The 27621-nt window shown below is 36.9% G+C and overlaps 1 protein-coding gene across 15 annotated transcripts in view; it reads right to left on the bottom strand.

Moving 5' to 3' along the window:
• Positions 1-27621, bottom strand: part of LOC139964060 (sushi, von Willebrand factor type A, EGF and pentraxin domain-containing protein 1-like) — a 495975-nt gene that overhangs the window by 382578 nt on the left and 85776 nt on the right. For 11 of the 15 annotated variants that reach the window (XM_071965390.1, XM_071965403.1, XM_071965396.1 and 8 more), the window contains 6 exons: positions 14489-14680; positions 13694-13867; positions 12262-12453; positions 11467-11640; positions 10055-10246; positions 8702-8893 (listed from right to left, as the gene is read on the bottom strand). The exons of 1 other annotated variant lie outside the window; for it this stretch is intronic. In XM_071965390.1, the coding sequence (XP_071821491.1) occupies positions 8702-8893; positions 10055-10246; positions 11467-11640; positions 12262-12453; positions 13694-13867; positions 14489-14680 (1116 nt within the window). Of the gene's footprint in view, positions 1-8701; positions 8894-10054; positions 10247-11466; positions 11641-12261; positions 12454-13693; positions 13868-14488; positions 14681-23706; positions 24076-27621 lie in introns of all 15 variants that reach the window. 3 more of the 15 variants (XM_071965398.1, XM_071965388.1, XM_071965391.1) reach the window with 3 other exon arrangements.

Here is a 27621-nt window from a genome sequence, read left to right on the forward strand (position 1 = left end):
GAAATTAAAACAATCTTAGTGATAAAATCATTATTGCTTGCTCTTTGCTGATTTAACATTAGAATAAGTGTCTCTAATCATTAGATATTCCTTTAACATACGAGGTTTGGTTGGGGAAGGGGGGGGGGCACTAGACGGATTGACGGGGAAGAAGATTGGGAGCCAGTGGCGGAGCTAGGGATATTGGTCAGAGGGGCGAGAAAGGTCTGTACGGGCGCTTTCGACTTTATCTAAGCGGAGCGCCACCACAGGTTGGCGCAGAGCGTACAGAAATCTTTTGAGTAAAGATACTCCCTATATCGCCGGAAATGACCCTTTAGGTATAGGTGTCATCGCCAACAAAATGTGACAAATGTCAATAGGTAGATGAGAGCGCAATAAAAAAAGTAAATAATCGCGAATAAGTAAAAAGTGGTGAATAGCTGAAAAGGGCGCCAGCTTCCCATTTGAGTCCGCCCCCCCCCCCGCCTGACTGTATGGACGCTCCGCCACTGCCTGTTATGACATTAGAAACAAATACTGATATGAGATGAGTGTGGTATATACCTACTCACGGCTGACAACCGTATTATAGTGCATGTTCTAGCCTTTTGACATCGTATGAATCTAGCAGACAACGTACAGGTACCGTCTGGTACCATTATCCGTTTTGAGTGCTATTAGGGGGTTCTAGGACAAAATCCCCCCGGACAAAATCCCCCCAGACAATATCCCCTGACCCATACAAAGCCTGCCTGCAACAACCAGGGATGGCCCAGGTGTGACAGTCAAGGCATGGGACATTGCACTGGTTAGGGTACCGTTCAGGGGATTGGTCAGGGGACTGGTCAGGGTACTAGTGAGGGTACTGGCGAGTGTAACTGTGAGGGCTCCTGTTAGAGTACCTGTGAGGGTACCGGTCAAGGTACTGGTCATGTGACTGGTCAGGGTACCGGTCATCATACTGGTCACTCTACCAGTCAGGGTTCCACTCAGTGTACTGGTTAGGGTACTGGTCAGGATACCAGTCCGGATACTGGTCAGGAGATCATTGATGGTAATTGCGAGGCTACCTGTTAGTGTGGCCATGGGATATAGCTCCATGGTGTGACATTTAAGGGACCGGTCAAGGTACTGGTCAAATTACTGTTTATTGTACCAGTACTAGTAAGGGTACGTGTCAGAGTGCCTTTCAGGATACCAGTTGGGATACCGGTCGAGGTACCGGCCGGGGTACGAGCCGGGGTACAGTCCAGGGTACTGGTCAGGGAGGGGTATCGGTGGGGGTAACTGTCAGGCTCACTATTAAGGTACCGGTCGGGGTATGGTCGGAGTACTGGTCCGGGAACCACTGAGAGTACCACTGAGAGTACCAATGGAAATACTGGTGAGGGTACCGGATGACGGTATTGGATGACGATACCGGGGACCGGGATGACACATTTTTGTAAAGAATTGATGGGATTTTTTATAGCTTGGGGAGATTTTGGCTTGGGTGGATTTTGTCCTAGGGGGATTTTGTCCAGGGGGATTTTGGCTCTGGGGGATTTTGTCCTAGGGGGACTTTGTCCGGGGGGATTTTGTCCTGTCACCCTATTTAGGTATTAGTATTGGACCAAAAACAGTATTAATGTTGGCACGAAACAAACGTAAAGAAAGCTCAAATGTTGTTTGTCCATCTCTAACATCCCTGGTGGAACCATGGAAATATTTGAAAATTGTCAGCACTGTGGAAGTCCCCAGACATTTTGATATGTTACCATTATAGTTAACAAATTGGGTAAAGCCTGTTCAGGGAATGATGATAAGCAGGCCCTCCCCTTTTATGTTTTTGACAAAATACTATACACTCAAAGCCAGATTTTTAAAGCAAAAAAATTATGGCTCAGGAACTAATGGTATACTGGAAGTTTTGAACTAAAATCGACAGTGAATATTACATGAATTGCATCAGAACATAATTTAAGTAATGTATAAATGCATGCGCAGTTGCAACTGTTCACTGTATGTTTATTTTTTTCACTCCTCAGAGGAATACTGCTACAAACAGTCAAACAATTTCAATTGATCAGGAATACAACAGAAAGTGTCCATTTCTTTTCACTACTGTACAGTATACTGTGTTGCTGACTCAAAACACAAACAGAGATAGAGGCAGTGAATGCGAGTGCTTAAAATTCATCAAAAATTGTTGACGATTTGTTTTTTTAAACTTCTACCCAGAAATCTGGCTTATTACCAAACACATACAGTAGTGGAGATTAGCATGATATTAAAAGACGAGACACAATAAAAATTGTACAATCATATTCAAGCAGTTGATTGTATTTTCAATCCCAGTTTATATTTTCCACAAGATTTATTTCACATAAACCAGGATACTTGCACTATTTCATGACCTCAATTTACTGACCTCTCTCATACATGAGAAACATTTTGGGAACTAACTTATACCTCAAGTATTTATCTAGACTTACCAGTATAGGCTGTATCTAATACCGTAACCAATGCAAATTACCACAATATCATGGAGTTTCCATGCTTGGAGGGACAAAATTATACACTATACCCCTGGATTGCACAATTTGATACCTATAGTTACAAGTGTTGTGGTTTTACAGTATGTTTCATTGGGCTGCACTAGGTTTCCATGACATTGGTGCTAGTTGCATGTGCCTTTGCTGTATTCACTCCCCTCAATTTTGAGGGGAAATAATTTAATTTTGTTTAAAGAATAAACTGGTTCTTGGTGTAATAAAAGACCACAAGCTTTCAGTAATAAAGTCAGGCCTAACATTGTAAACTTTTCCCATAGCATAACCCCTGAACCCCACTTGTAGAATTGTGAAACTGTGGTTCAGAAACAATGCAGTGTACCCCTGGAGATTTTGAGGGATAAAAGTTTGAAAGATTTTTATAATAGTAATCTGCTTAACAAATACCCTTAGTCCTGCACAAGTATCTGTGTGGTGGTTGTTGAAAATTACTGTACTATGGCTTGCTGATCTTGCTTGGAATACAAAATTAAAACATCTTAAAACATGAGAAATGCATTTAAGAACAGTTAAAGCAAGGTAAGGCAGCAAAGTATCCAGTAACCTCAACACTTAAGCGTCAGGACTACTTCAGTTGTATAACAAGTTCCATGTTCTTGACAAGCAGCTGCAAATGTTCCCTAATACTTACAAAAACATGTAGTGCCACAATGTCACCAAACTAAAATATTTCAAGAAGTACATTGCAAAAGAATGAGTCCATTTATACAGTTAAATATGTAGAAGACTTCCCATGAAGGCTGGTCTGCATTCTCTTGGTTCTGTCTGCTTGAAGCTTATACTATTAATTTCCTCTATCTTTTATATGGTGTAACAGTGTAACATATCCTGGAACTAGTTAGTTTTCTGTTACTGCTCTGCATTTAAGTGAAGCAAACACTACATTACTGTGCCAATCCAACAACTATTCCCAGCAACTTCAAAGATGTGCTGTGTCCCAGAGGATATACATGAGATGTGTGAATCTACTTCGCGATTTACAGGACATACTTTTGCTTTGCTTGGCATCTGCTTCTATACAAGCTTTTAATTGATAAGCCCAACAAGGAGCTACTGTATACCACTATGTACAGCATGATGAAAAGCTTGGTTGATGATTGTATTCACCCCACTGTAAACTGTGTGATAATCTTGCCTGGCATTTCTAATTAGAGCATATCCTTTGCTGTATTAGCCTGTAGATCTATCCATCTGTTGGTACAAAAAGAAAAGTTTTCTCTTAAAGATATGCTGATTTGGTCCCAATTATAGCACACGCAATATAGCTTGGAATGTTTTGCGATTACCGATTAGACCTCACATGACCTCACACTCTACAAATGAAGAAAACAATGAACTGCTTTACAAAACTAAATCTCCTGTAATTCAGCCAATATTTTAATAATCTCACAACCTTTCATATATACTATTTTCACTGTAAATTTCAATTCGTTTATCCATCCCATTTTGGGCCCATTAATTCTTGATTCATCTTGCCTTGTATACAACATTACACATTTTATTTATGCAGCCATGCATTCAATTGGAGCTGAAACAGCTCCCTACCATAGCAAGTGCTTTTAAAAGTTGCAAGTCATTCAAGCTTTACCAATTGTAAAGGTTTCAAAATTTAAATATGCATGTACATTTTATGTGGACCTAGCCTGACAATTTGGTGTTGTCTTGCATTGACCTTTAAGATTAAAAACCAGAGAGTGGATATAGCTCTAGTGTAGTTAAATACTATGGACATAGAGGAAAAGATGCCACCACATTAACCAGATCATACAAAAGTTTTCATCCCTTCTGATTGTTTCTTTCTTCATTCCATAACTTTGGAATAAATTACCTCAGATGTTACTCGTATTTGAGATAATAGAGTCCTATGGTATCAAGTTTATGCGATGTCAAACCTACAGAATATTAACTTACTTTTTGGTTAATTCAGAAAATATCTTCCATTTTGCTGTCAATGATGCAGTAGGTCACCACATCAGTCTGTCCCAGACGGCATCTGTGCTCTAGCTTTGATTGCAACCGTTCCAACATTGACTTTTTCACTGCATGGCAGCTACATCGTACAGTGTTATTCCCTTGGATAGTGGGCTGTTGTCATTCATCTTGAGATTGAGAATGTTGATCATCAAATTTGTCTGAGAAAACATTAACAGTGCCAATCAAATAAATATCAAATGGTCAGAGTGTAGATGTGCATTATTTCAGTTTTTATTGTACACTTCTCTCCAATATATTTTGGGCCAATACAGAACTCAGATCTTTAACACTGAATATTGCACATTTAGTCAACTTGGTATTACTTATGGATCTAAATAGACTTAACAAAATGACTTACAGTATATGCAAGGGAGGGGATAGAAGGCTTTATCAAATTTTTGTGTTATATATATTTTTGGAGGATGTTAACTTTTAATTAGGTGCACTCAGCTTTTGTAATAGTTACATTATGGAAATGTACTGACTCAATAACCTTTTGGATGCATGGCATTGTTATTTTGTACAAATTTTGGCTAGTTATAAATAAGACACTTGAAACACAATGCATCACTTGAGAGACTTAGATTAAAGGTATTCTGCATTGGCCCAAATTTGATGCTGGATTTTCTAGTATTACAGTATATCCTTTAACTGTTTTTATTGATACCCTCACTGGGATATTCAGACATCTTACAGTACAGTGGTGTTTAGAATGTCTGAGAATATTTTGGAGAGTAAAGACTTCCAAGAACTTTTTGAAAACTATAGCAGTTATAGCATCTCTTATTCAATACAGGCTACTTGTAAGTTGCATTTGCATGGTGACTTCAGTCTCTAATAATCTAGGCATAGCTACTGTACAGTATAGTAAAGGCTTCATAATTGACGCACCCCTGTAATTGACGCACCTTAAATTATTACTAGCAACGATACAGCAGGCCACCTAAACGTTTTTTGCAGTCAAACAGAATTACATATTTCATGAGTTTGAATCCATTTGAGGTATTTGCTGACCAAATTGTGGTATTTTTTAAGCTTTTAACACCCTCCCCCCAGTTTTGCACGTTTTTTTGGCCATTTGGAAATCTTACACCCTTAAAATACCCAACATTACCTCAATATGATAACACTACTCTCTGGGACATGACCTGTCAGAGCTTAGAGGCTCAGAGCATAGCAAACAGCATCTAAAGTCAATGGATGTATACTAAGGCCTACACTACAGTTAGCTTATTGACAAATGTGTCAATTTAGGGGTATGAAAGAACTTGACACGGCAGACATTTTGTGGTCAAATTCTGCTCAATTGTACGGTGCATAAGCACAGAACCTTAAACATTTTAAGATGAGAACATTTCTGAGGAACTACACATATGAAAAACACATACAGTTGAGTAATTTGGATTTTTCCTTGATAGATATCATTGATCAAATCCTTAAGTGCGTCAATTAAAAGCCCACCATGCTACAGTATCTGGTCATGATTAGGGCAATGTACAGTAACATAAATGTCCAGCAAAATCTAAGGCCATATATGATACATACATGCACAGTAGGCTAAGAAGTTAAGCTGACCTACTTGAAATCTAATTTCTCAGGCAGTTGGTATTAATTTGTAGCTCAAACTACAGACCAGTTTACCCTTGACCCAATGCTAAGGTAGTGTTAGGACTTGGACTATGGCCCTAGGCTACAGTCGAACGTAGGCTAGGCCTTACAAGTTTTAGGCTAGAAGCTAGTCTAGACTATAGTATTGAAATATGGGTATGAACAAATAACGTGAAGCTGTATGCAACAACGTTGTAATATCAACGTTATTAATATCACCAAACTTTATTGACTAATCTCATGGACCTTACCTGAAGTTGTTGGTGAGACGTTTTCGTGTTAACGGTACATTTTTAAGAAAAAGTCAACAAGGAAAGAACCTGGGCACGAAAACCAAACTTCCCGGCGAACGACTGACCCGATCTCAAGCCCAGTCCCCTTACATCGGGAGGGAACAGATACTACACATCATCCTTTATTAGCCGAAACTGTTATTGGGTTGCTTGCAATGCAGCCTACGGGTATGCTTTAGCGTTAGCCCTGGCGTATACAGTGTACACAGTGTAGAGCGTATACACTGAATACAGGCTACTGCGGCTGTCAAGAAAACTACGGATGCCTGTACGTCAGGTCAACTTATATACCAACTGGGGGATATACTTTGAGAGCAAGACTTAGGTTTACCGTAAGGGTTTGACCAATTGGATTTTTCCTTGCCAAATGACCCAAAAAGTAGGTAGCAACTTATAACGACTGATATGCAGTCCTAGTACCATAAGGAATACTGATGTAAAATTTCAAGTTGATCCAATCATTTCACCTCAGGTAAACCTAAGCACCAACTTGGAGAAGTAAACGTAAATACCAATCCAGTGCTATATATATATATATATATATATATATATATATATATATATATATATATATATATATATATATATATTTGGGAAACATCAAAACTGTTAAATCTTTCTTCAGACGGAATACATGTGTATAAATATTAGAACGGCATATATGCATACACATATATGCATATATGCCCACATACCTATTGTACAACGTGGGTATGTATTTGGTCCTCTCCACTCTCCTCTTCTGCATATACGTTGAACTTCATTAACATTTTCAAGGACGAAACCTTCTTCAACACAATGGAATGTAGCCAGGGTGGAATGCGGGTAATGAGAACCATCACTTTCTTCACTATAAGTAACTGCCAGGTTATCTGGATGGTTCACCAAGGCAGGGCATGGACCTGAAAATCGAGAATTCGAAAATATATATTCCAAAATATATTCCATACAACAGCAATTAAATGTAACATGACTGAGCAAAGTTACTTCCTAATGTATTTATAATCAAGATCCCTTCATTTGTTTCCATAGTGAAGCTTACTTGAGACGTTTTCTTTGCATTTGGATAAATGAGCAGGATACATGGGTAATTATGATAGGGCTAGTAGAAAACTTGGCGAGAAAACTAAGAGCGGAAGATCGTAGACGGTTTATGAAAAAAAATACATCTGATGTCATCAAAACATTACATGATAGTGGTTTACACGCTGTGAAATGTTGATCGCTATACTATCAGTTGGCACAGAGAGAAAACTTGAAAATACAATTACTTAAAGTGTCATTTGGATTTGGAACTAAATCATAATTGGCCGACCACAAATATATATCAATAAGGAAGGTCGTAACTCCACTATAGGTGGAAACGATTGAAAAGTGTGCAAGTGATAATAAAGATAAGAAACACGACGTTAACACGTCATCGTTAAACACGAGGGTTTATACCCGAAACGTCGTGTTTCTTTTCTTTGTTTAGCACTTGCAAACTTTGCAATTTTTCCACTACATATATATATATATATATATATATATATATATATATATATATATATATATATATATATATATATAAATGAAAATCGTAATGAGTTGGAAAATCAAGAACAGTGAAAAAACTTTCAGCCTCCACCGGGATTCGAACCACGGGCCTCCCGCTCTGTACGCGGACACCCTAACCACTAGGCAATGGACGCTGATTGTATGTCCAGAGGTTCGAAACCGGAAAGGAAGATCGTAATTCCACTGTAGACGTTTGTCACCTGTATCGAACACTTTACATAAAGTCTGTTCAAAGTATCTCTTTCGAGATCCGGCTTTAGGAATCACAAATGATTTTCGAGTTGGATAGCATCATGTTTGATCTCTAGAGTAGGGCAAAATATGTCACCAAAAACAGAACTAGTATTGTTCGATACAGGTGACAAACGTCTACAGTGGAATAACGATCTTCCTTTCCGGTTTCGAACCTCTGGACATACAATCAGCGTCCATAGCCTAGTGGTTAGGGTGTCCGCGTACAGAGCGGGAGGCCCGTGGTTCGAATCCCGGTGGAGGCTGAAAGTTTTTTCACTGTTCTTGATTTTCCAACTCATTACGATTTTCATTTATATATATATATATATATATATATATATATATATATATATATATATATATATATATATATATATACAAGGAAAAAATGGAAAAAAATGATACTTTCATTTCCAACTTTATTACTTAGAACGTTAAATAGGTAACAAAATAACACATGCACATTTTGTCTTGATGCGTTATTCAGATTTCATGACATACTTTTAGTACAAGTTGGTGCATCTCCTCGCCATTGTCCAGTAAGACATTGCTTCGTGTCATTTGTTCGATGTCCACGCTCAGTACATACAAAGGTAGCAGTGGTACCGTGTGGTCTGGTTCCTCGCTCCACTGAGACTCTGTTATATTCAACTCTCCATTGACCAACACCAATATCATCCTCACTACAGGGTTCTGATGTCAATACAAAAGAACATGTGTGAAAAAACGAGTTTCAAACCATTTTCATAAATAAAATGAGCTCGAGTCTCAAGAAAAAAGTATGGACATTTTGTTAATGAGTTTGTTCTCTCTATGAATTACATGAGGTAATCATTATCATACATGGTAAGTCAGTTATTTATCAGAAGAGCTGATCTTAAATTGATGAAAATAGCACGTTTTATTAAGAAAGGAATTGTTGTTCCGCATGTTATTAAATTGAAGTTTCGAGACTAACATTTGCCATTCTGTTCAAAGCGGTTGTTTAACAGTATTTCTGTCTATAAAAATTAATAGAATTGAATATATTAACAGAACAGTAAATGTCCATAAACAGTCTTCTGTATCTCACCTCGTCATGACATATGATGTTATAATATCAATAACCTTTGTTTTAAGGCAAATACAGTAAAGTGTAAGCAATCATGCTTATAATGCACTCACTCTTACCTTCAGTGCAAACAGGAACGTTTGTCGACCAATCACCAGCATTACATGATTCATACGCTGATGGGATTTTTCAAATCATTTGCTAATGTTATTCCAACTAAATGTAAAAAGTCAGCATGCATCAACGACATATATCCGACACACACACGCGCACGCATACACGCCAGCGCACACACACACATATATACATATATATAAATATATATATATATATATATATATATATATATATATATATATATATATATATATATATATATATATATATATATAAATAGAGTTGGTTGGTTGGCATCTATCTTGGCGCAGAGTGCTCTATGTCCAGTGGACAGAGCGGGATATATGTTGATACTAGTTGAGACTAGTGGAACACTAGTAGTTGTAACTCAGAGTTTCACGCGTTATAGCGATCGTCAGACAATATATATATATATATATATATATATATATATATATATATATATATATATATATATATATATATATATATATATATATATATATATATATATATATATATATATATATATATATATATATATATATATACATACATACATACAAGAAAAAAATGGAAAAAAATGATACTTTCATTTCCAACTTTATTACTTAGAACGTTAAATAGGTAACAAAATAACACATGCACATTTTGTCTTGATGCGTAATTCAGATTTCATGACATACTTTTAGTACAAAGTGGTGCATCTCCTCGCCATTGTCCAGTAAGACATTGCTTCGTGTCATTTGTTCGATGTCCACGCTCAGTACATACAAAGGTAGCAGTGGTACCGTGTGGTCTGGTTCCTCGCTCCACTGAGACTCTGTTATATTCAACTCTCCATTGGCCAACACCAATATCATCCTCATTACAGGGTTCTGATATCAATACAAAAGAACATGTGTGAAAAAACGAGTTTCAAACCATTTTCATGAATAAAATGAGCTCGAGTCTCAAGAAAAAAGTATGGACATTTTGTTAATGAGTTTGTTCTCTCTATGAATTACATGAGGTAATCATTATCATATATGGTAAGTCAGTTATTTATCAGAAGAGCTGATCTTAAATTGATGAAAATAGCACGTTTTATTAAGAAAGGAATTGTTGTTCCGCATGTTATTAAATTGAAGTTTCGTACTAACATTTGCCATTCTGTTCAAAGCGGTTGTTTAACAATATTTCTGTCTATAAAAATTAATAGAATTGAATATATTAACAGAACAGTAAATGTCCATAAACAGTCTTCTGTATCTCACCTCGTCATGACATATGATGTTATAATATCAATAACCTTTGTTTTAAGGCAAATACAGTAAAGTGTAAGCAATCATGCTTATAATGCACTCACTCTTACCTTCAGTACAAACAGGAACGTCTGTCGACCAATCACCAGCATTACATGATTCATACGCTGATGGCATTTTTCAAATCATTTGCTAATGCTATTCCAACTAAATGTAAAAAGTCAGCATGCATCAACGACATATATCCGACACACACAGGCGCACCCATACACGCCAGCGCACACACACATATATACATATATATAAATATATATATATATATATATATATATATATATATATATATATATATATATATATATAAATAGAGTTGGTTGGTTGGCATCTATCTTGGCGCAGAGTGCTCTATGTCCAGTGGACAGAGCGGGATTTATGTTGATACTAGTTGAGACTAGTGGAACACTAGTAGTTGTAACTCAGAGTTTCACGCGTTATAGCGATCGTCAGACAATATATATATATATATATATATAGATTTATATATATATATATATATATATATATATATATATATATATATATATATATATATATATATATATATATGTTTGTTTGTTTGTGCCGATATATGTCGTAGATGAACGCTGAATTTTTACATGCAGTGAGGATAACATTAGCAAATGATATAAAAAATCCCATCGGCATATGGAAACATAAATTGGTTCTTTTTCACGAGGCCCAAAGATGATGTTACGCAGTATATCAATTACCCATCTTTCCCCACCAACAACAATGTATAACGCAAATATTGTTAGTATGTGACTTCTGTGGTTATCTGCGTGTTTATTCCTTACTCTCGAAACATTCCGGTAGAGCAGTTGTCCAGCTTCCGACATCACATACTGAATCTTCCATTTCTGTGGCTCTGTAACCCACATTACAAGATACGTTTCTTGCTGTTCCTTGCTCTGGGTTATCCGTGGAATAATGAACACGTCCATTCCGTATGTTTTGGCGGACACATGGAACTGAAATGTACATGAATGTTTCAATTTGATTACGTTAGGAAATAAACAATGATACAGAGGCAGGGCTCTGAGCTTTGTTATATCGAAGCGTATTCTTTTCAGCTTTACTTCTCTACATTATGAAATTCTGTAAAACGGACTGAATCTGTATCACATGCATTGCAAAAACAAAACGACGTCATTCTTTTTTGCAACACAATTTAAAGAATAATTAAATTAAACGAATTTAGATTAACCTTTCAGGAAAAATGTTGTATAAATGATTTACCTGAAATTCCCTTGTCCTTATCCGGGTAAGCACTAACATATTATACTGTATAAATATTCACATTTGAGAATCAGTTTACCGTTTAATTAATGTGTAACTGGTCGTGGTGTTTATTTAGATACCGTAGGTCTAATGAGTCTCTCTTTCCTCTCATTCCACATGACCCAAGATTGGTTTCCATAAAGTTGTAAAAGTTCAATTATTGTCAATCATAGTAGGGTACTGTTGATTCAATTATGAAATATAGGCCTATCCGGCCATTGTTTAAATCGAAGGCTACATATTCGATCCATACATATGAAATAACACATGCACATTTTGTCTTGATGCGTTATTCAGATTTCATGACATACTTTTAGTACAAGTTGGTGCATCTCCTCGCCATTGTCCAGTAAGACATTGCTTCGTGTCATTTGTTCGATGTCCACGCTCAGTACATACAAAGGTAGCAGTGGTACCGTGTGGTCTGGTTCCTCGCTCCACTGAGACTCTGTTATATTCAACTCTCCATTGGCCAACACCAATATCATCCTCACTACAGGGTTCTGATGTCAATACAAAAGAACATGTGTGAAAAAACGAGTTTCAAACCATTTTCATAAATAAAATGAGCTCGAGTCTCAAGAAAAACGTATGGACATTTTGTTAATGAGTTTGTTCTCTCTATGAATTACATGAGGTAATCATTATCATACATGGTAAGTCAGTTATTTATCAGAAGAGCTGATCTTAAATTGATGAAAATAGCACGTTTTATTAAGAAAGGAATTGTTGTTCCGCATGTTATTAAATTGAAGTTTCGAGACTAACATTTGCCATTCTGTTCAAAGCGGTTGTTTAACAATATTTCTGTCTATAAAAATTAATAGAATTGAATATATTAACAGAACAGTAAATGTCCATAAACAGTCTTCTGTATCTCACCTCGTCATGACATATGATGTTATAATATCAATAACCTTTGTTTTAAGGCAAATACAGTAAAGTGTAAGCAATCATGCTTATAATGCACTCACTCTTACCTTCAGTACAAACAGGAACGTTTGTCGACCAATCACCAGCATTACATGATTCATACGCTGATGGGACTTTTCAAATCATTTGCTAATGTTATTCCAACTAAATGTAAAAAGTCAGCATGCATCAACGATATATATCCGACACACACACGCGCACCCATACACGCCAGCGCACACACACACATATATACATATATATAAATATATATATATATATATATATATATATAAATAGAGTTGGTTGGTTGGCGTCTATCTTGGCGCAGAGTGCTCTATGTCCAGTGGACAGAGTGGGATATATGTTGATACTAGTTGAGACTAGTGGAACACTAGTAGTTGTAACTCAGAGTTTCACGCGTTATAGCGATCGTCAGACAATATATATATATATATATATATATATATATATATAGATTTATATATATATATATATATATATATATATATATATAGATTATATATATATATATATATATATATATATATATATATATATATATATATATATATATATATATTGTTGTGTGTGTGTGCGGATATATGTCGTAGATGAACGCTGAATTTTTACATGCAGTGAGGATAACATTAGCAAATGATATAAAAAATCCCATCGGCATATGGAAACATAAATTGGTTCTCTTTCACGAGGCCCAAAGATGATGTTACGCAGTATATCAATTACCCATCTTTCCCCACCAACAACAATGTATATCGCAAATATTGTTAGTATGTGACTTCTGTGGTTATCTCCTTGTTTATTCCTTACTCTCGAAACATTCCGGTAGAGCAGTTGTCCAGCTTCCGACATCACATACTGAATCTTCCATTTCTGTGGCTCTGTAACCCACATTACAAGATACGTTTCTTGCTGTTCCTTGCTCTGGGTTATCCGTGGAATAATGAACACGTCCATTCCGTATGATTTGGCGGACACATGGAACTGAAATGTACATGAATGTTTCAATTTGATTACGTTAGGAAATAAACAATGATACAGAGGCAGGGCTCTGAGCTTTGTTATATCGAAGCGTATTCTTTTCAGCTTTACTTCTCTACATTATGAAATTCTGTAAAACGGACTGAATCTGTATCACATGCATTGCAAAAACAAAACGACGTCATTCTTTTTTGCAACACAATTTAAAGAATAATTAAATTAAACGAATTTAGATTAACCTTTCAGGAAAAATGTTGTATAAATGATTTACCTGAAATTCCCTTGTCCTTATCCGGGTAAGCACTAACATATTATACTGTATAAATATTCACATTTGAGAATCAGTTTACCGTTTAATTAATGTGTAACTGGTCGTGGTGTTTATTTAGATACCGTAGGTCTAATGAGTCTCTCTTTCCTCTCATTCCATATGACCCAAGATTGGTTTCCATAAAGTTGTAAAAGTTCAATTATTGTCAATCATAGTAGGTTACTGTTGATTCAATTATGAAATATAGGCCTATCCGGCCATTGTTTAAATCGAAGGCTACATATTCGATCCATACATATGAAATAACACATGCACATTTTGTCTTGATGCGTTATTCAGATTTCATGACATACTTTTAGTACAAGTTGGTGCATCTCCTCGCCATTGTCCAGTAAGACATTGCTTCGTGTCATTTGTTCGATGTCCACGCTCAGTACATACAAAGGTAGCAGTGGTACCGTGTGGTCTGGTTCCTCGCTCCACTGAGACTCTGTTATATTCAACTCTCCATTGGCCAACACCAATATCATCCTCACTACAGGGTTCTGATGTCAATACAAAAGAACATGTGTGAAAAAACGAGTTTCAAACCATTTTCATAAAAAAAATGAGCTCGAGTCTCAAGAAAAACGTATGGACATTTTGTTAATGAGTTTGTTCTCTCTATGAATTACATGAGGTAATCATTATCATACATGGTAAGTCAGTTATTTATCAGAAGAGCTGATCTTAAATTGATGAAAATAGCACGTTTTATTAAGAAAGGAATTGTTGTTCCGCATGTTATTAAATTGAAGTTTCGAGACTAACATTTGCCATTCTGTTCAAAGCGGTTGTTTAACAATATTTCTGTCTATAAAAATTAATAGAATTGAATATATTAACAGAACAGTAAATGTCCATAAACAGTCTTCTGTATCTCACCTCGTCATGACATATGATGTTATAATATCAATAACCTTTGTTTTAAGGCAAATACAGTAAAGTGTAAGCAATCATGCTTATAATGCACTCACTCTTACCTTCAGTACAAACAGGAACGTTTGTCGACCAATCACCAGCATTACATGATTCATACGCTGATGGGATTTTTCAAATCATTTGCTAATGTTATTCCAACTAAATGTAAAAAGTCAGCATGCATCAACGACATATATCCGACACACACACGCGCACCCATACACGCCAGCGCACACACACACATATATACATATATATAAATATATATATATATATATATATATATATATATATATATATATATAAATAGAGTTGGTTGGTTGGCATCTATCTTGGCGCAGAGTGCTCTATGTCTAGTGGACAGAGCGGGATATATGTTGATACTAGTTGAGACTAGTGGAACACTAGTAGTTGTAACTCAGAGTTTCACGCGTTATAGCGATCGTCAGACAATATATATATATATATATATATATATATATATATATATATATATATATATATATATATATATATATATATATATATATATAGATTTATATATATATATATATATATATATATATATATATATATATATATATATATATATATATAAATATAAATATATATATATATTTAGCACTGGATAGGGGCATATGTTGACACCCTTCTAAGTGGGGTATAGGTTGCTTTTTGGACATGTGACCAAACACCATGGTAGGGGTGTCATGTTGTACCTTGTATACCACTTGTCACAAACAAGGGGGTATATGATGGCAAAACTATTTAGGGGGTATTCTATAGCCCATATGGGAACGGTATATCCATTTCGGTTAACATATACCCAGAGCGCTTTTCATATCCCATTTTCGGGGTGTTTGTTTACCACCATACATTTAGTGTTATTATATATGGCACCAATGCTATCATGGTACATATCTTCAGTAACAAAATTATGCAATCGATAAGGGAGGATGCGCCAAATATGTTTTGCATTGGTTCACGGCATGCCAAGGGGGGGGGAGGTGCGTGCGAGGCGGTGGAAAGTGGGGCAGGGGGAGGTGAGTGGGGCAGGGGGTGAAAGGTGTCTGCGAGGCAGTGGAAGGTGCGTGCGACTCGGTGGAAGGTGAGTGGGGGGAGGTGATTGCAAGGTGCGTGGGAGGGGATGGAAAATGGGTGCGAGGCGGTGGAAGGTGAGGCAGGGGATGGAAGGTTGGTGCGATTCGGTGAGAGGTGCGTACGAGGGGGTGGAAGTTGAGTGCGAGGGGGGGGGGGGAGGTGTGTGCGAGGGGATGGAAGATCCGTGAGAGGCGGTGGAAGGTGAGTGCGAGGAGGGAGGTGTGTGCTAGGGATGGAAGGTGCGTGCGAGGCGGTGGAAGGTGAGGCAGGGGGAGGGTGAGTGGGAGGGGTGAAGGTGAGTGCGAGGGGAGGGGGGGGGGGCGTTGAGGTGTGTGCGAGGGGATTGAAGAGCCGTGAGAGGCGGTGGAAGGTGAGTGCGAGGGGGAAGGTATGTGCTAGGGGATGGAAGGTGCCTGCGAGGCGGTGGAAGGTGAGGCAGGGGAGGGTGAGTGGGAGGGGGTGAAGGTGAGTACGAGGGGGGGGAGGTGTGTGCGAGGGGATGGAAGATCCGTGAGAGGCGGTGGAAGGTGAGTGAAAGGGGGGAGGTGTGTGCTAGGGGATGGAAGGTGCGTGCGAGGCGGTGGAAGGTGAGGCAGGGGGAGGGTGAGTGGGAGGGGTGAAAGTGAGTGCGAGGGGAGGGGGAGGGGGCAGGGAGGTATGTGCGAGGGGATGGAAGAGCCGTGAGAGGCGGTGGAAGGTGAGTGCGAGGGGGAAGGTGTGTGCTAGGGGATGGAAGGTGCCTGCGAGGCGGTGGAAGGTGAGGCAGGGGAGGGTGAGTTGGAAGGGTGAAGGTGAGTGCGAGGGGAGGGGGGGGGGGCGGGGAGGTGTGTGCTAGGGGATGGAAGGTGCCTGCGAGGCGGTGGAAGGTGAGGCAGGGGAGGGTGAGTGGGAGGGGGTGAAGGTGAGTGCGAGGGGGAAGGTGAGACGGGGGAGGTGAGTGGGAGGGGGTGAAAGGTGTGTGCGAGGCGTTGGAAGGTGAGGCAAGGGGAAGGTGAGTGGGAGGGGGTGAAGGTGAGTGCTAGGGGGAAGGTGAGTGGGAGGGGGTGCAGGTGATTGCTAGGGGGAAGGTGAGGCAGGGGAGGTGAGTGGGGGATGAAGATGTGTGCGAGGTGGTGAGAGGTGTGTGCGAGGCGTTGGAAGGGGAGTGCGAGGGGGGAGGTGTGTGCTAGGGGATGGAACAATAATTCACAATAATTCACAGCCCCCAAAACTGGGGGTTTTCAGCCAGTACATCCCCCCCCCCAACAAAAATGGGGTGTATGTTAACCTCTATATATATACATATAGTGTTATCAGATATCGCACTTATGTTTGTAAGGTTTAAATCTGGTGTAAAGAAACATAATTATGCAATCGATATAGGTGGCAGCTCCCAATGTGCTTCTATATGGCAGTGGTGGTTGGGGCGGGTGGAGGGGGTTGGGAGTAAGGGTGGTGACTGGACTCAAAGGGGCAAGTGGAGTGTTAAAACAGTACAGTATAGGCAAAGCTATTGTAGTGAAATTTCCTGGAATACTAACTTTGATGTACAGGTTACCCATGTACCCATGTACCCATGTAACAATGTACAGGTTACCCATAGACAATAGGTAGGGTAGGACACCATGTCACATTAACTGCATGCAAAACAAAGGGAAATTATTCACTGTCCTTACAAATGGGGTGTATGTTAACCTCTACAGATATATATATATATATATATATATATATATATATATATATATATATATATATATATATAGTGTTAACAGATATGGCATTAATGTTTTAAAGGTATATATCTGGTGTAAAGGAAAGAAATGCAATAGATAAGGGAGGCAGCTCCCAATAGTATTTTGCATTGCTTCACTGCACGCAATGGTTGGAGGAGTGGAGGTTAGGGTGGGGCTGGACACAAGGGAGAAAATGTATCAAAGTTGTGTAACATTATATATAGGCAAAGTTATTGTAGTGAGATATCCTACAATACTAACTTTGATGTAATGTCAGGTTACAAATAAACAAAAGGAAGGCCAGCACCCCCCTCCCATTAACAGCAGGAAAAAAATAAAGAACAATAATTCACAGCCCCCAAAAATGGGGGTTTTCAGCCAGTACATCCCCCCCCCCCAATTATCAGGCCTTAGCTACGTCCCTGACCCTTCCTTTCGTCTTTGGTAATCGGTACATTAATGTCATAGTTAGTATTCCTGGATATTTCACCAATAACTGCGCCACTCTATAGTTTTACTCCAGTTTTAGAACTGTGTGAACTTGTGTTTTTAACATAACTAATTTATATATGCTAGGCTAACTAATGTCAACTAGCAAAGGTCAAGGTTATATTCTTACTCTGATGACAATATACAAGTGACTTCTTCCCTAACATTGCAAACCTAGATGCTATTGCTGCAAGAAATTCAGCGCACGTATACTTTATAGGATATAGATCTTTGAACGAATCATAACCTCCCATGTTTTATCTTCATTAACCCTTCCCGCCCCCCCCCCCCCACCCACCCTCTAACTCACACTTTCGTTTCCTCATTGATTGGTAAAATCATAATGCCATTACTGTGACTAATGTATAATATATGATGTACTAATGATACCACCAATACTATGATGAATTAATGTATAATACATGATATACTAATGATACCGCCAGTACTACGATGCACTAATGTATGATGTATGATGTACTAACTATACCGCCAGAACTATGATGTATTAATGTATGATGTACTAATGCTACCGCCAGCACGATGATGTACCATGGTATGATATATGATGTACTAATGATACCACCAGAACTATAATGTACTAATGTATGATGTTTGATGTACTAATGACAACGCCAGTACTATGATGCACTAATGTATGGTGTTTGATGTAATAACTATACCGCCAGTACTATGATGTACTCATTTATAATGTATGATTTACCAATGCATTATGTGTGATGCACTAATGTATGTTGTACTTACGATACCGCCAATACTATGATGTACTAAAGAATGATGTATGATGTACTACCTATACCGCCAGTAGTATGATGTACTCATGTATTATGTACTAATGCTACCGCCAATACAATGATGTGCTCATGTATGATGTATAATATACCAATGATTCCGCCAGTACTATGATGTACTATCGTATGATATATGATGTAATAATGGTACCACCAGTACTATGATGCAGTAATGTTATGTTGTATGATGTACTTACTATACCGCCAGTACAAAAATGTACTAATGTTTAATGTATGATGTACTAATGATACCGCCAGTACTATGATGTACTGTGGTATGATGTACTAACTATACCGCCAGTACTATAATGTACTAATTTATAACATACTAGCGATACCGCTGCTATGATGTACTAATGTATGATGAACTGTATACTAATGTACGTTGTATATATGTACTAATGATACAGCCAGTACAATGATGTACTAATGTATGATGTATGTTGTACTAATGCTACCGCCAGTACTATAATGTACTAATGCATGATATATTGTCTACTAATGTATGATGTACTAATGATACATCCAGTACAATGTTGTACTATCGTATGATATACGATGTAATAATGGTACCACCAGTACTATGATGCACTAATGTTATGTTGTATGATGTACTTACTATACCGCCAGTACAAAAATGTACTAATGTTTAATGTATGATGTACTAATGATACCGCCAGTACTATGATGTACTGTGGTATGATGTACTAACTATACCGCCAGTACTATAATGTACTAATTTATAACATACTTTCGATACCGCTGCTATGATGTACTAATGTATGATGAATTGTATACTAATGTACGTTGTATATATGTACTAATGATACAGCCAGTACAATGATGTACTAATGTATGATGTATGTTGTACTAATGCTACCGCCAGTACTATAATGTACTAATTTATAACATACTAGCGATACCGCTGCTATGATGTACTAATGTATGATGAACTGTATACTAATGTACGTTGTATATATGTACTAATGATACAGCCAGTACAATGATGTACTAATGTATGATGTATGTTGTACTAATGCTACCGCCAGTACTATAATGTACTAATGCATGATAGATTGTCTACTAATGTATGATGTACTAATGATACATCCAGTACAATGTTGTACTATCGTATGATATACGATGTAATAATGGTACCACCAGTACTATGATGCACTAATGTTATGTTGTATGATGTACTTACTATACCGCCAGTACAAAAATGTACTAATGTTTAATGTATGATGTACTAATGATACCGCCAGTACTATGATGTACTGTGGTATGATGTACTAACTATACCGCCAGTACTATAATGTACTAATTTATAACATACTTTCGATACCGCTGCTATGATGTACTAATGTATGATGAATTGTATACTAATGTACGTTGTATATATGTACTAATGATACAGCCAGTACAATGATGTACTAATGTATGATGTATGTTGTACTAATGCTACCGCCAGTACTATAATGTACTAATGCATGATGTGTTGTGTACTAATGTATGATGTACTAATGATACATCCAGTACAATGGTGTACTTATGTATGATGTGCTAATGCTATCGCCGGTACAATGATGTACTTATATAAGATGTACTCATGGTACCGCGAGTACTAGGATGTACTAATTTATTATGTATGACGTACTAATGATACCTACAGTTCTATGATTTACCAATGTATGATGTGTGATGTTGATGTACTAATGATACCGCCATTACTATGATGTACTGGTGTACGATTTATGATGTACTAATGTTACTTCTGGTACTATGATGTACTGATGTATGATGTACTAGTGATACCGCCGTTACAATGATGTACTAATGACGATATACTGACTATACCGCCAGTACTATGATGTACTGATATATGATATATAATGTATTAATGATTCTGCTACTACTATTATACAATTAGAAATTGTAATTAAAACAAACAAAAGGGATATTTCACATCATATGAAATTCAAGATAAAGATCTGACTTTTTCTAGGTTTTTGATCGAGATTTCATTAAAACTGTATGTGTAACTTAAGTTACTGGTTCTGTCAGTTTATGTCTCATGATTCTAAGTGGGTAATGTATAGAGAGATTTTTATTAAAGATATCTACATCACGAAAAGCATTATCAACAACGATAATGCTCTACACCATTTACGAAACCAGTTTAAATGTTAATTCTCAAATGTTAGTTGTTTTTGCATTTCTTCAATTAATTCAAATGAAATATGACCTGACCATTGACTATTCGTTTTGAGGGTCTGCGTGTGACAAATCGGTCCTGCCGTTTGGAGGGAATGTTGGACACAAAATTGAAATGAAATATCAATTGAAATTATACCACGAGACCTTGATTTTTTCAGACTTCGACATTCCCATTACACCTCTAAAGGTTGCATTCCAATTTAATTTTGGAAGTTATAGCAAGAAATGACTATTTTACTTAATTAAACATCTGACCTAGAACTTTGGCCTTTCGTTCTCAGATTCTGCAAGACAGATTTTCTTACCATACGATACCATCCTACCACGTTTGAAGAAAATCGGCTGAGAGAATTCGATGGATCTTTTGAAATCAAATTGCACAAACTTCCACATTTGAGCTTCAACCACGTGAGTTTTGACTTCAGGTATCATAGTAATCGCATATGTGTATTTAAATTTGACCATTGAACTTTGACCTTTCTTTATGAGGGTCTGCATTACACAAGATCCCATCAATGTGCTACCTTTTTCTTCCCCAATGGAGTTATAACAAAAATACTATTTAAAAACAAAAAAAAACCGTTTAGGTGTTGTTGACACAAAGTTACCGATGTAAGAGACATAGGCTACCCACGGGACAAAACGTTTTTTATCCCTCCAAGTTCCACTAGTATTGATGCCTGGTCATCATCCGTCACACTACGTGGGTGACCCCCGAAACTCGTTACTCAGGGACAATACCATTTCCATAGAAAATGTTCAAAACTTGTTGGGTTAGTGCCTGGATAGGTTTTAGAACCTGCGTGACTAATGACGTCATAGGTCTTAAGATGAGAGTTCAAAAGTAGTACAACAAAAACAGCATTTTGGCCTTTACACTTATACCAAAGTAACAATATGACCAAACCTATCTTACTACAGTACATTACTCGATTTTAAACGCCAAAGGTCATGTGATCAAAGGATGTCAAATGTTTAGTTTGGTTAAACGTGTGCGAAAACGTGCTTTGGAACTACTCCTAAAAATATTAAGTCTATGGAATTCAAACTTGAGATGTAGTATCCCCATTGAAATTATTATGTTCAGGGTCAAAGTTCAAATAACCCAAAAGAGCAGTTTGGCAATTACGCGAATACAACAATGAGCAGGCAACCGAACCCAACAAATCCATGTAGGATATTTACATTGCATTAGCAAATGTAGACACCAAAGGTCACATAGTCAGTGGAGGCCAATGAAGGTCATCAAAGTTGGCCAAATCTTTTTTTTACATTCAGAAGTGCCAGAAATTGTCCGAAATTGACCGGTATATTAGAATTCGGTGGCTGGTTTTCATTGCTAAAATTATACGGACTCCTAGCTAATTTGCCCCATATTCAGTACATGATAATAATCTCATTAAACTTTGTTGAAATTTTTCGAGAAGCTATGTTTGTTTCCAAGATATACACATTTGAAGTTTTGATGAATCTAGGAAACTCATTAAATATGTGAAAACTATGAGTATGACCTTAACAAGTTAATCCCTAATTACAAGCCTCTATATCATTTGAATAATGTGATGTTCCTCTTTTCAAAGAAGTCAATACAATTTTTTTTCCCCACAAAATCGCCTTAGGCTGTGTTCCGTGTCCTTGAAAGAAAGGTTGTGAAAACAAAGAGATAACATAACATAAAATAAGGCAGTCACTCCATCTACACCATCAATTTGCGTAATTAGCTAATTGTATTCATTAAACTAGAATTGAAAGAAATACCTATAAAATGGACAATTTTTGATGGATTTTGATGGGAGTTTGAGCTATTTTCATTATTTCTAATGCCAATAAAAGTGATTAGGACAAAATTGTTCAATGGTGTCCGTATACCTTCAACAAAATTGCTTCAAAGTTAACTTTGTTGAAGGATAATTTGTTCTTTTGACTGTTGTGCACATGCCAAAATAGCATATATCTGAAGTGACATACATACGAGAATTAATGACTATTTGAATTGATTTTTTTTAATGATTGTTAAAGCATACTGGTCATATACCCACTTTTTATGGATGAGATCTGCAACTCGATGGATTGCCTACTTTCCGTTTCTTTGGAAGAAAATTCTTAGTGCCTTGATATGGACCCTATATGTTGGTTAAAATAAATATACTGGTTGAATTAAGCAATCACACGTAATACACCTGAAGCTAAACAGAGACGGATTGAGGCAATGCCTCATTACTTGGGAGGAGGTAGTGGATGAGTTCAATCACAAATGCAACACGGTAATTCAATTCTTACCTTGTGAGCAGCTGACTGGTAAGCCTGACCATAGCCCGTTTTGTTCACATGTACGTTCTTGATCTCCAGCCACGTTTGTGTAACCAACATTACACTGGTATGTCGCAACAGTACCCACTATTCTTGTTTCTGAATCATAAGTGACCTGTCCATTGGCGGGTGAATTCAAAATGTCGCAATGCACTTCTGTGCTGTGTTCGCAAACTGGTGGATTTCCAGACCATTGTTTATGGCTTAGGCAAGTCCTAGTTGCATTGCCCACCAAACTGTAACCATGGTTACAGGTATATGTGGCAACTGCATCTATCGTTCTTGACGGAGGATAAACAGAACTGCTGCCATTTAAAATAGGCGGGATGCTAGGACATTCTATGTGGGAAAAGAAAAAGATGTTCATGTCATGTTTCAGGTATAAACTTCAATATGTTGGTTAAGAATCTTAACGTTAGATGAATCACTTATGTTAAATTAAATTTATATACACATTTCTTTAATATATACATAGTTGCTTTCGTTAATGTTTCTTTTTTCCAGAAAGAAATATTTAGGTGTTTCTCCGCTAAGGAGATCACCAGTTCATTTTGTTTATAGCCTTTTACCGCACTTTACGCACACCATACCCTTACAGACGCTACTATCTTAATGGTGACATAAGGCATTGCTTCCTATTGATTCATCCCTTTCCCACCTCAAGTCTCTCCGTGGTATCTAGCTAAAAGGTATATTGGAATGATAGCGGCCAATGATGATTCCAATGTAAACGGCAATGCCCTCTACGTGGGAGTGTCATATAATAAAAATCGCTGGATGCTTTGGCTGTAAGTATGGTTTAATTTCAACCAATCTCAATCAGAAATTATCATTACATCGATACAATGTAAGTTTCAGCCTATCATTTTCACTGCATGTTTTAGTCCCAGCCTATACATCACCTGCAATCTGTCAAGCATCAACACGGGTCACTGATCCTGTTTAGCCACAATAACAATGGCTCCCAATACTCGTTTCAACAAAGAGACAATAGCTGAAATTGCAGCCCTTGTAACTGAAGGTCTATTCAAGAATGACAGTCTCAAAACCGCTATTGAAAGTACTGTTCAAGAGGTTATTCGCAGGAAATTTGACGATCTAACTCGACAATTAGAGATCCAGGAGGCCAGAATTCTTGTCTTAGAAATTAAACTGGATGAGAAAACAGAGGAATGCAAAGGCATGCAAACTAAATTATCTGGCCTTCAAGACTGCCAAGACAAAACCACGAATGACGTCAACAATCTGGAACAATACACTAGACGGAATAGTATCAGGATTTTTGGAATCGAAGAGAAGGAAAATGAGGTCACCGACGATATTTTCAAGGAGCTGACTAAGAGCAAACTGGGTATAACGATTGAAGACTCTAGCATTGACCGTACACATAGAGTCGGCAACCACTGGTCGTCCCAGGGCCCTCCTTGTGAAGTGTTCGTCCTACCGTGAAAAGCTGACACTGATGAAATCCAGAAAGAAGTTAAAGGGAACTGGGATTGTAATAGCTGAGGACTTGACCCACCGAAACCACCTCCTTCTGAAAAATACCAAGGCGCACGACAAGGTCGAGAACTGCTGGACGTGGGACGGGCGTATAATCGCCAATGTGATGACAGAAACTGCAACATCAAAAGTAATCATTTCTAATACAAACGATCTTCTCAAACTTTAACATTCGCATCCAAGAGGATAATTTATTTAAAGTACAGTTGGCATAAACCACGTGGTTTATTTTTTTGTTTTTGTTTAGTTTGATAGTTTTTATCATGTTATCTCATTACTTTTTTACTTTCTTCTACATGTTGGCGACAGAATGGGTTAATTTCAATTTCAATTTCTTTATTCCAGTATAAATGATAACATTTATAAATAGGACACATAAAAAAAAAGTGATACATAAAAGACGTAAACATGTACAAAAATGAAAGCATGAAACAAAAACAAGAAATAAGATAGAGGAATAGAAGTTTTAAAGATTAAGGATTAAAAGTATTATAACAGAGATTTTAAGAACCCATTTTGAATATAAATGGCTGCTCTGTAGATAAATGAGTTCTTAAAAAGCATAATTCTAAAAGATGGCAAGATAGTAGGATTACGTAGATTGTACTTGCTGGTTCTATTGCACAGAGAGATCAACTCGGAGTGAAGTGGGTGATCTTTAGAACTATGTATATTCTTAGCTAGTCTTATGAATTCATTTTTAGCAGCAGTGTTTACTTTACCAACAAGGCTTTCATAGTCGAGATTAAATATTTATGATTTATAATTGCGCAAATTATTCTATTTTTATATACATATTACATACATCAATTAAAAGTTGGCATATATTTCTCAAAGTATTACATAAACAGAGAATTATACAATTAATAATGTAAACGAGTTCCAGGAGAACAATACCATAACTTGCGAGTATTATACCGACCAGAATTATAATAATACTTTTAAAAATAACAAACATCATGCATCTATAATGCATATAAATTCCAGAAGTCTTTCCAAAAATTTTGATTCTATTATAGGCTTTATGCATTCTATTGAAAATTTCAAATTCTCATTTATTGCTATAACAGAGACATGGCTTAGAGATGGTTTTTGTAGTATTTATAATTTAGATGGTTATACATTTGTTCACAAGGAGAGAGATGATCGTCGTGGTGGGGGTGTAGGTATTTTTGTGAGAAATGATATTGAATTTGTAATCAGAAATGACTTAAGTAGCCCTATGGATATCAGTGCTGAGTCTTTATTTATAGAAGCAACAAATATGAAAGCTAAAAATATTATTATCGGATGTATCTATAAGCCTCCAGATAGCAACTCTCGTGTGTTTAATGAAAATTGAGGTCACTGCCTGTGATTGCTCTCCAGTGATGACTAAACGTATTATTTTGCAGGGGACTTTAATATAGACCTACTCAAACGTGGTGAAAGAGGTATGGTTGATGATTTTATTAATACATTTTCATCATATGGGTTGTATCCTACAATCAGTAAAGCTACCAGAGTTACCCAATACAGTACTTCATTAATTGATAATATCTTTACAAATGATATTTGTCACTCTATTAAAAGCGGTATTTTAATCTCTGATATTTCTGATCATTTTCCAATTTTCGTACATTCTAGTAATAATTATACAATTTCTCAGAAATGTAATAATTATACACATAATACATGTCCTAATAATATTGCTTTATTACAACACGAATTGTCGGCCGTTAACTGGGATAGTGTTTCCTCTACTAAGGATGTTCAATTATCATATAACAATTTTATCCACATAGTTATGGATGCTTTTTGTCGTTGCTGTCCATTAACCAAGACGACTAAACGCCATAATATATCTAACAAATCTCCTTGGATTACACCTGCAATTTTGAAATCGATTAAACATAAGAACGAGCTCTATGTTAAATATAAAGAAAATTATTCCAATAACCGTAAAAGAATTTATAGCAAATACAGAAATGTACTCACAACAGTTGTTAAAACTGCTACGAAAATGCATTATAAAAATCTTATTGAAAGTAATAAAGATGACACTGCCAAATTATGGAGGTTATTAACAATATACTAGGTAAAAATGTTAGCATTAATTGTAATAAAGAGTTTATTTGTAATGGTCAACATATTACCAATGCTAACGATGTGGCTGACGGTTTTATTAATTATTTTTCGTCTATTGCGAACACTTTGACTGATAAGATTCCTTTAAGTCACAGTAATCCCTTGCATGGCATTACTAATGATATAAAGCAGTCGTTTATGATGCTTCCAACCTGCACTGAGGAGGTAAAAGGCTGTATTATTAAGCTTAAAAGTGGTAAAAGTCCAGGTCATGATAAAATTACCAATGTTATAAAGCATATTAATGATTTTATT

The sequence above is a fragment of the Apostichopus japonicus genome, chromosome 22, assembly GCF_037975245.1.
Source record: "Apostichopus japonicus isolate 1M-3 chromosome 22, ASM3797524v1, whole genome shotgun sequence".
Taxonomy (NCBI): domain Eukaryota; kingdom Metazoa; phylum Echinodermata; class Holothuroidea; order Aspidochirotida; family Stichopodidae; genus Apostichopus; species Apostichopus japonicus.